This window comes from Phytophthora infestans, genomic scaffold (genome assembly GCF_000142945.1).
Source record: "Phytophthora infestans T30-4 supercont1.47 genomic scaffold, whole genome shotgun sequence".
In the NCBI taxonomy this organism is placed as follows: Eukaryota; Oomycota; class Peronosporomycetes; order Peronosporales; family Peronosporaceae; genus Phytophthora; species Phytophthora infestans.
In genome coordinates, this window is record NW_003303712.1 from 504,646 (window position 1) to 514,503 (window position 9,858).

Sequence of the window (9,858 nt, forward strand, 5' to 3'; positions counted from 1 at the left end):
TTGTCGCGGCGGAGCAATGCTGACGGGGACAGCCCGTGATGCAATCTATCTCGGACTAAAAATAACGCAAAGTTCATGACACACTACGCGCTGCGACGAATCATCTACCCTTGCTGGCACGTCTTGGACATGAATAGTAGTGGCTACAAGACGGCCTTACTTAACTGAAGTACTGGTAACCTAAGTACATGAACATTGATTCTAAGCTTAATGAAACTCCTGTCGAATCCTGAGTTGCAGGATGGAGCCAGTTTTAGCTCGGCGTCCCGTCTCTCGCTTTTTGCTTTCCGTTTTGGATTCTTGCAATAAATTACGGTAATTTATCTCTCCGATCGCACGCCAGAGGAAACTCCCGCCTCTCACAGAGAAAACACCCGGCAAGTGGAAACCGAGCGCCCACAGGACCTCATTTCTGGTTTTGAGTTCACTCGACAGCAGACCAAAGCGCGCCGGCCTTCTTCCCCTCACTGGAGTCGAGTGCCTAGGCGCCTTACCACATCGGCTTCGACCTGTCGGATCGACCTACAAGCCAGACACTCAACAGGGAAGACCTACACTCCTACCACCAGCCAGTAGCAGCGGCTCTTCAGCAGCATGGGGCTCACCGGCGCGGGCATTATCGCCTCCGTCGTGGGTATCCTGGGCGGCGTGTCGCTGTCCTGCGGCGGCTGGTCCTCGCTGTCCCTCGGGGCACGCTCACTCTTCGTTACCACGCAGTTCCTCTCCGCCTTCGCGATGTAAGTGCCCAACCTGACCATCACTCTGACAAAAGGAGAGCCAGCTACATTTTCCAAGTCTATTTATAACTGACTCTCATATTTTGTATCTTGATCAATTCAGGGGATTTGTGGTAGCTTTTTCCGCCATCGTCTCCCTCTCGGACACAAATGAGTGGGTCGCCGTGGCCGCCGGAGGTGGTGCAGGCTTCGTGATCGCGCTCATCGTGGGGTTCATGACGATCTTTGGCCCGTACATCCTGATCCTGATCACAGGCGGCCTCATCGCCTGCTATTTGCTGCTCGTGGACGCGTACGACGGCATCAACGTGTTCCCTGCGGACAACCAGCTGGCTCGCCAGGAGTTCGTGATCGCCTTCATGATTATCTTCGAGCTCGTGTGCTGCTCTTCGTCCAAGACGTCGGAGCTGGAGAACCACCGCTTCAAGTACATTGTCTTCTCGGCCATCACGGGTGGCTGGATGGCTGCTGATGGTGTCTCGCGTCTCATCGACTCTGGCGCTGTGCTGTCGACTGTGGCCTACACGTCGATCCAGGACGGCGGCAAGGCGGCAATGGACGGCATCGACGCTAGCGCCCAGACGCTCATGTTCGTGATCTGGGGCGCAGTCTTCGTGGTCGGCGGCCTCAACCAGCTGTCGATGCGCTGGGGTCTCATGTGCTACAACCGCGTGGGTGCACACGCTCAACTGGGCCCCGTGGAAGAGCAGATGCCTGAGCTTCCCACTGGCGCCACTCTTCCAGCTCAGACGATGACGGAACGCGTGCGTCTCGTGTGTGAGAACTGCTTTGCTACTGTTCCTGCTGGCACCGCCTTCTGTACCGAGTGTGGTGAGGCTATGCCCTCGGAAGACGGCAACCCGGACGTGAGCATCTCGCAGGCGCAAATGCCGTCAGTCTCGATGAACAACAAGGGCCAGGTGCCCGATCGCTGGCAGCATGTGCCACACCGCACGTACATGAGTACGACGTCGTTCGTGGACCCCAAACACGCCAAGGAGGGCGGTGTGAGCATGAAGGACAACGGCCGCAGTATCCGCTTCATGGACTCTGGCGTCCAGGGCCCCGACGGCAAGATGAGTCAGTACAACGACTCGATTGCTGGCGTGCGCAACTACTACGAGCCTTCGTTCCGCTCGTTCGCCATGTCCACGTACTCGATCGCTAACCGCGCGGCTGAGCCCGTGGAGACGCCCAACATCCGCAAGTACAAGATGTCGGGTAGTGGCATGTTCCACGTCTTCTACTTCGGCACGGCTGCTACCGGTATCTTCTGGCTCTACTACTTGACGACGATGTACCCGCAGCAGTATTTCTGCGACCACGCGCGTCCTACGCTTCCATGCAGTGGGCTGCCGACAAGTGAGACGACGGGATGCTACAGCTCGACCGTCAACTTTGACGCGGACTCTGGCGATGGATACTGTATCAAGGACGTGCCGTTCATGTCGTGGCTCATGTACGCCATGATGATCTTCAGCGAGTTTCTCAACTACTTCCTGGGTCTGCTATTCAACTTCAGTATGTGGCGCCCCATCCGTCGTGGCGCGCGCTACATGAACGACTTCAAGCCGCCCATCCCGAAGGAGCAGTGGCCCACAGTCGACATCTTCTTGTGTCACTACATGGAACCTGTGACGGACTCTATGCAGACGCTGAAGAACTGTCTGGCCATGCAGTATCCCCCGGAGCTGCTGCACATCTTCATTCTGGATGATGGCTACACCAAGTCGGTGTGGGACGCCAACAACCACTTCAAGGTGACGGTGAACACCAAGGTGATTGAGGTCGCTGGTGACTTGCGTGGCGATCTGGCGCGACTCATGCACGAGCGCGTGGTGGGTCCCGTCCAGGACGACCAGAGCCTGAAGTCGTGGCGTCGTCAGCACAGCTCGGTGCGCGAGCTGCGTAAGGAGGGCGGCAAGGGCGTGCAGCGTCGTGACTGTGCCGTGGGTTCGCTCTCGGATGACTACGACTACCGTGACCGCGGCATCCCTCGTGTGACGTTCATTGGACGTATGAAGCCCGAGACGCACCACTCCAAGGCCGGTAACATCAACAACGCGCTGTTTAACGAAGGCGCAGACGGCAAGTACCTGCTGATTCTGGATAACGATATGAAGCCGCACCCCAAGTTCCTATTGGCGGTGCTGCCCTTCTTCTTCTCGGAGGGCGAGGCGGTGGACGGTGGAGGTCGTCAGTACTCTGACGATATCTCGTGGAACCAGGTCTCGTACGTGCAGACCCCGCAGTACTTCGAAGACACCCCGCAACTGACCATCATGGGCGACCCGTGTGGACACAAGAATACCATTTTCTTCGACGCCGTGCAGTGCGGACGTGACGGCTTCGACTCGGCCGCTTTCGCCGGTACCAACGCCGTTTTCCGTCGTCAAGCCTTCGACTCGATTGGTGGAATCTGCTACGGTACCCAGACAGAAGATGCCTACACGGGTAACGTGCTGCACACGTCTGGCTGGGACTCGGTGTACTTCCGCAAGGACTTTGAAGGAGACGCAAAGGACCGTATCCGTCTGTGCGAAGGAGCTGTGCCCGACACGGTCGCTGCTGCCATGGGACAGAAGAAACGTTGGGCCAAGGGTGCCGTGCAGATTCTGCTGATGAAGAATGAGAGCGAAGTCGACCCGGACTGGCGTCCCCCGCGTGTGCCTGCCCCTGACCCGAAGCCGTCGCTCACGTTCCCGCGTAAGATGTTCTTCTACGACTCGGTGCTGTATCCGTTCGGCTCCATCCCGGCCCTGTGTTACGTGTCGATCGCCGTCTACTACCTGTGCACGGGCGACGCCCCCATTTACGCGCGTGGAACCAAGTTCCTGTACTCTTTCTTGCCCGTGACGTTCTGTCGCTGGGTGCTGAACTTGCTCGCTAACCGCGCAGTGGACAACAACGACGTGTGGCGCGCCCAGCAGACGTGGTTCTCGTTCTCGTTCATTACGATGATGGCTATTGTGGAGGCCATTCAGGCGCGTGTGACAGGCAAGGACAAGTCGTGGGCCAACACGGGTGCCGGTCAGAAGACGTCGTGGACAGAGATTCCCAACGTTCTCTTCTTCTTCACGCTGCTCTTCAGTCAACTGGTGGCGCTGGTGCGTTTCTTTGAGTACGAGAACGCCACGAACCCGTGGAACTACGTGTCTGCCATGTTCTTTGGCTTCTTCGTCATGAGCCAGTTCTACCCCATGGTCAAGATGAGTATCACAGAATACTGTGGCTGGGACCACACGGCTGCCACGTTCACGGCGAACGTGTTCGGCTCGCTGCTGGTGGTGTACATCGTGGTGTTTGTGCAGCTGTGGCAGGTGTACTACGAGGGCAACTTGCAGGTGGCCCAGGGCACAGACGCTGGTGGGTCTGCTGCGGCCACTTAGTTTGGATTGCCATGAAGAAGACCCCGAGCCACTCGGAAGAGGAAGACGAGGAAGGCAAAACAGAGAGCGCACGCAGCGGTAGTGTAGCCTTATGTAGCGAACCAGCTGAGGCGCTTGAACGCCTTGTGAGTCTTTTGGTCTCTCGTAGTGACAGGACATTTTCATACGTAAAAAACTGCTTTTTGCTTGGAAATGGTGTGGAAAATTATGCTGTAGGATATCGTTTTAGCAATGCGATCTGTGAAAATACAGGAAACGGAAGCAGGTTGAGAGACGTGTTTCGCTGAAGGATGCAGGTTAAGCGAGTCGTGCTGCTTGTCGCGTGGATGGCTTGTGTCGGAGGTGCCACGTCAAGACGTCGAAAGCAGCGTGTATGCACGTTCGAAGGTTATTATACGGTCCCAGGAGCGACCACGACGCAGCCGTGTCCTGGTGCTATGCCTTGTCCGCCCGGCTTCTATTGCACGTAAGCTGAAATTGGGGATGAACCATACAGGTTAACCACTTAATGCGTTTTTGATGTTGTAGAGGTGGAGAGCGACGACCGTGTCCCGCTGGCGTCTACGGAGCTGGAGAAGCTTTACGTACGAAACAATGCTCAGCTCCATGTCCTGAAGGTTTTTGTTGTCCGGAGGGATCTGCCACACCACTAGAATGCGGCGCAGCAGATGTGTATTGTCCTCTGGGCTCGAGGCTTCCGGTTCCAGTACCTGAAGGTTTCTACGCACTAGGAGGAGAGCCGACACTTCGACGTCGCAGCAGCATCAGTCCGTGCAGTTCTGGATCGTATTGCGTCGCTGGAAGATCGCAGAAATGCCCTGCTGGGACTTACGGAGCTGCTGCGAAACTTTCAGCGTCAAAGTGCACAAACTTGTGTCCAGTTGGCCACTTTTGCCCCATAGGCAGCACTAAACCGGCCCCGTGTCCTGCTGGGACGTATGGAGACACAGCAGGACTCAGTGACGCGAGCTGTTCCGGTGTTTGTCCTGTTGGTTTTGCCTGTCCGGAAGGAACTGCCTCAGCCACGACGTGGCCATGTGATCACGACACTTTCTGCCCAGCAGGAAGCGCAAAACCTCGAGCACCTCGTCCAGGCACACACGTGGTTAAAACGACAAGAAGAACAGAGGAAGTGGCGTGTCCAGTAGGCTCGTTTTGCAGTCCCAACGAGGCTCCAGGCGGCTCTAGACTCTGTCCAGGTGGAACTTTTGGCAACGTCACTGGCCTTGCGAGCGCTACGTGCTCTGGACAGTGTAACGCAGGACACTTCTGCCCTAGAGGCAGTATAAGCGCTACCCAGCTATCCTGTGGAAGTGTGGATACGTTTTGCCCTTCTGGTTCTTCGATTCCAACTCTTGTAAGCCCAGGGTTCTACACTGTGGGTCTAGGAATACCTACAAGCTCAGTAGCTGTCGACGTCTTAGAAGCAGAGCAAGCCAAGGACCGAATCACTCGCGTGGCGCAAAGAAGATGCGAACCAGGCCACTACTGTGTGAAGGGAGAGCGCTTTGCTTGTCCTGCTGGGGTGTATGGCAATGAAACCGGCCTTACTACTTTCCAATGCTCGGGTCCGTGTGCTGCTGGGTACTATTGTCCGGAAGGAAGCATCGTGGCTCAAGCTGTGGCTTGTAGTACGAGTGTAAACTTCTGTCCACAAGGCTCAGCGCTGCCAAGTGCAACATATACAGGATACTGTGCTGTCTCTGATGATACTGACACTGGAGCGGGATTTTATGCTCATCGTAAGGCAAAGCCAGGAGAGTTTGCGTACAGAGGAACGTGTTATCCGTGTCCAGCGGGGACTTACGGCTCTGAAGAGATGGAGACGAGATCGACGTGTGCTGGTCCGTGTGCTGCAGGGTTCTTTTGCCCTCCTGGAAGTACAACGCCGACCCAACGTGAATGTGGCTCGGCTGCTGTGTATTGTCCTGTGGCTTCTGCTCAGCCTCGAAAAGTCCTCGAGGGATACTATACGTCACTACAAGCTCATGCGATCATTCCAGATGGAAGCCAAGCTCCTGGCTGTGAACCAGGCAAGTACCGAGACTACTCCACTACCGTCAGTGCATTCATGGACGTGGTAACCGGTCGGAGTCCTATCGTCGTTGACTATGGAGACTTTTCCTTTCGTGTAGCTCGATGTGTGGCGTGTCCTGATGGAACCTTTAAGCCAGAGACTGGAGACGACGCTAATCTGTGTCACCCGTGTCCGGAGTATACTACTGTCAGCACAAGTGATCGACGGTCCTGCTCCTGTTTCCGTAAAGCTGGTGGAGACAGTTTTAACACTTCAAAGTACGCTTTACACTTCCACAAAACAACGTTAACCTGTGATCTCGTGGATAAGACGATTCTTAATGCTATCGAAGACAGCATAACTAGCAACAACTCGGTGTACACGCGCTCGCAGCAGTTTCCGTGTGAACGAGGTTACTTCTGCAAGGATGGGGTACGTTCTCCATGCCCTGCAGGGTACTACGGCGACAGAACCTTAGAAACTCGACCGACGTGCTCTGGTGTTTGTTCGTCCGGGTTTTATTGTCCCCTTGCGAGTTGGAATAGCACAGCGCGCGTATGTGGAGACGAGAGCGTGTTCTGTCCAAGGGGAAGCGCAGTCCCGACCCCCGTAAAGACAGGTTACTACTCCATTCGCCCGCTTCCTTCTAAAGCTGAAGGCTACAGCATAACGACATCGCATAGCGAGGATCTGCTTCGTAGTTGTGAACCCGGGGCATTCTGCGTTGACGGCAAGAAGTTTCTGTGTCCTGCTGGACGGTATGGCGACAAGTTAGCAGAGACTTCTCCACTCTGTGCAGGTTTGTGTACTCGAGGGTATTTCTGTCCCGAGGGAAGCACTTCTCCGACGCAGATTGAGTGTGGCGGCGATGGGTTCATCTGTCGAACGGGGTCTTCTAAACCGCTGGCTATTCCTCAAGGCTATTACGCCATTGGTGTCACCAACACTACACGATTCTTCCAGAGACCTTGTGAACGAGGGTATTTCTGCGTTAACGGCGTCAAGTATCAGTGTCCTTCAGGTACATTCGGTGCCACGAGTGGTCTCACTACTGCAGCGTGCTCTGGTACATGTGCGCCAGGGTATTACTGCCCTTCGTATCCAGAGCCGCCGAGTGTTATCAAGACACAGCACGAGTGTGGCAGCAGTGTAACGTACTGTCCTGAAGGTACTGGGAACGAACCGTTGTTCGTGAGAAGCGGATACTTCAGTGTCTTAACGAGTGGAATGATGGACGACGGTCGCAATGCGACGCAGAACGACGTCAGAATCTGCTCAAAGGGTTTTTACTGTCGTCAAGGAATCCGCATTCGCTGTCCAGAAGGCTCTTACGGAGACGTAGAAGGACTGACTGCTGCGTCGTGCAGTGGCTGGTGTCCTGCGGGCTACTTTTGTCCGTACGCTACGACAGAATACAGGGCAAATCCATGCCCCATCGGGACGTACTCTTCAAAAGGAGCTGCAGAGTGTATTCAATGTCCGAGTTCTTCTCAAAGTAGAGCGTCAGTGGTGGAGAAGCTCCAGTTACTCCCACAAGACCGATTGCCGTGTACCACACACCGTGAATGCTGCTTCTTTGGCTAGAGGAAGAGGGTGTGCTGACATTGCGGAGTGATGCACAGTTAGACAAACAAAAGATACTGTTGTTACTCTGGAAAATACAAATAATTTCTCATTATCTGCTGAAACAAAATGGAGAGCGTGCCCCGAAGACGTCGACTGCATTATTATACCACGCCTTTGTCAGTGCAGTAACGACAGAGGACTGCTCGCAGTGCGTCTACAGAAGTTCAACAGCAACTTTTTTTTCCAATAGTGAGAGAAGTACAGTAATCGCAGGCCGTTCAACAGAATAATAAAGGTGTTTGTCTAACGCTCCTCCTCAAAACTAAGAAACACGAACGCAAGCCGCGTATCTGAGTTTTTTCGTCTTAATGAGCTTACTTCATGGCGTCACAACGATTGAGGTCAGCAGCGATCACCTTTTCACCCCGTCGTCTCCTCGACACTGCTGGGTTCACCACGTTCCTCGGTGAAAGTACCAGTGCCATTTCGGAATAAACTTCCGAGCTGCAACGATGAAGGTCACTCTCATCCTGTCCGTGCTAGTCGTCATCATGGTCATTGCCCTCGCAAACGCCGAGCCTCCACAGAATAAGCCTCTCCTCGTAGACGAGAAATGTGACGGTGCCCGACAGCAACAAAGTGAAAGCGTAAAAAACGTTATCGGACTCGCCACCTCCGTGTTGAACAAGCTGACACCCGCGGCGCCTACGGTCGACTCGCCTCTACCCGACTCAGTATCTGATAAAATAGCGCTCCGACGTCGTCGCCGATCTACGTAGAGGAATGAGGGTGTTGGGTTTTCAACACACTGCTTCCTTCGAGACTTTTTTTTTCATTTAGGGGGAAAATGAATGCTGCTTTTATCTTTACCTGTCATCGTCGACGATCGATGACTCATCGATCTTCTACCGGTACCGGTATCTGCCGTAATCGTTTTTATACCCTACTTCGTTGATAGTGACTTGACAAAGAAAAAAGAAGTAGTATATATTCCCGATTACCCGTTATGACGGACCATGGCATTCAGCAGAACCACCACTTCGAAATATGTCCCGTATCCCGGAGAATGTAGTGTGTCTGTCCCAGCCGCTGCGGGCAGGCTTTGGTGCCAAGGATCTCGCGGAAGGTCAACGAGCTGCGACGGTGGGCCGGCTGGTTCCCGTTGACCCCGCAAGCTCCCACTCACTCGGCACATGGGACCGGTGAAGTTATGGTGTGATTGTATTGGAACGCTACGATGGAGTACAGGAACGGTGTGTGAGCTCCCTCCTATCGTCCCACGTGACTGGGGACAAGGCCGGATGCGCAAGGTGGACCGCGTCTCGGACCTTCCTGTCGCCGCACGAGGACGGATGTCATGGAGAAGGACTCTTTTGATCAAGATAAACTGAGCGGTGTCGTGTATAGGAAAGCGAGTTGGCGGTAGGCCCTCGTTAATCTCAGTCCTACATCTACTACCTCTTGCCTAAGCTGAGTGAGAGAAAGAAACAAGAAGCTTTTTGGAGTATTAAGTTATCTTGTGCTACCGTTCCTGCCACTGCTCGAGACCGTACTCCCTAAACAGCCGCGAGCTACCCGACCCTAGAGGTGGTGTACGACACTTGGTGGAGAAGCAGGGTAGTCTGCTTGCTGGAGAAGGTCTCGTTTGAGTGAAGACTCGCAGAAGAGCGTGTACTACTACTACTTTGACGGAGAAACATTGGGGGCTGAGATGTCTTCCGCGCAAGGCCCTTACGAAGACGTCTACGACGAGTCTGGAGACGAAGGAACGGTCGCTGGACCGCAGGAGATCCTAACTGATCCCTCCCGACCGAGTTTGACTACTACTGAAGGTATTGGGGCCGTGCACTCTATGGTACAGCGTGCCGGTGTCCGAGTACGTGGTTAGAGTGGCCCGGATGCGGGTACTGGAAGGATTGAAGAAAGCTCGGTCCCGAGAGACACCTCGACGAGCGTTCCCGCGGCGCCTCAAGACTCGAACCCTGACACGTTCGTGGCGCTCTCGCCCGGATCTACCGACTCGACTGAAGGCTGGCTTAACGCGTGTAGATGGCTCAAATCTATGGCGCCTCCTGAGGTGGCGGCGAGCCTCCCTGTATGGTTGCAGCAGCCCTCGCAGCCTTGGAACACTGGAAAGAATACACCACAA

The 9,858-nt window shown here is 54.7% G+C and overlaps 2 protein-coding genes across 2 annotated transcripts; both read left to right on the plus strand.

Annotated features, from left to right (window-relative positions):
* Window positions 1-384: 384 nt before the first annotated feature.
* Window positions 385-4,319, plus strand: PITG_17007 (cellulose synthase catalytic subunit [UDP-forming], putative; the record flags this gene model as incomplete). Its single annotated transcript, XM_002897169.1, has 2 exons — window positions 385-737; window positions 841-4,319. 2 exons carry the CDS (start codon window positions 595-597, stop codon window positions 4,124-4,126), a joined length of 3,429 nt encoding a protein of 1,142 aa, XP_002897215.1.
* Window positions 4,320-6,129: 1,810 nt separating this feature from the next.
* On the plus strand, window positions 6,130-7,769 carry PITG_17008 (uncharacterized protein; the record flags this gene model as incomplete). The annotated part of the gene is made up of 3 exons (XM_002897170.1): window positions 6,130-6,206; window positions 6,827-7,540; window positions 7,766-7,769. 3 exons carry the CDS (start codon window positions 6,130-6,132, stop codon window positions 7,767-7,769), a joined length of 795 nt encoding a protein of 264 aa, XP_002897216.1.
* Window positions 7,770-9,858: the final 2,089 nt, after the last annotated feature.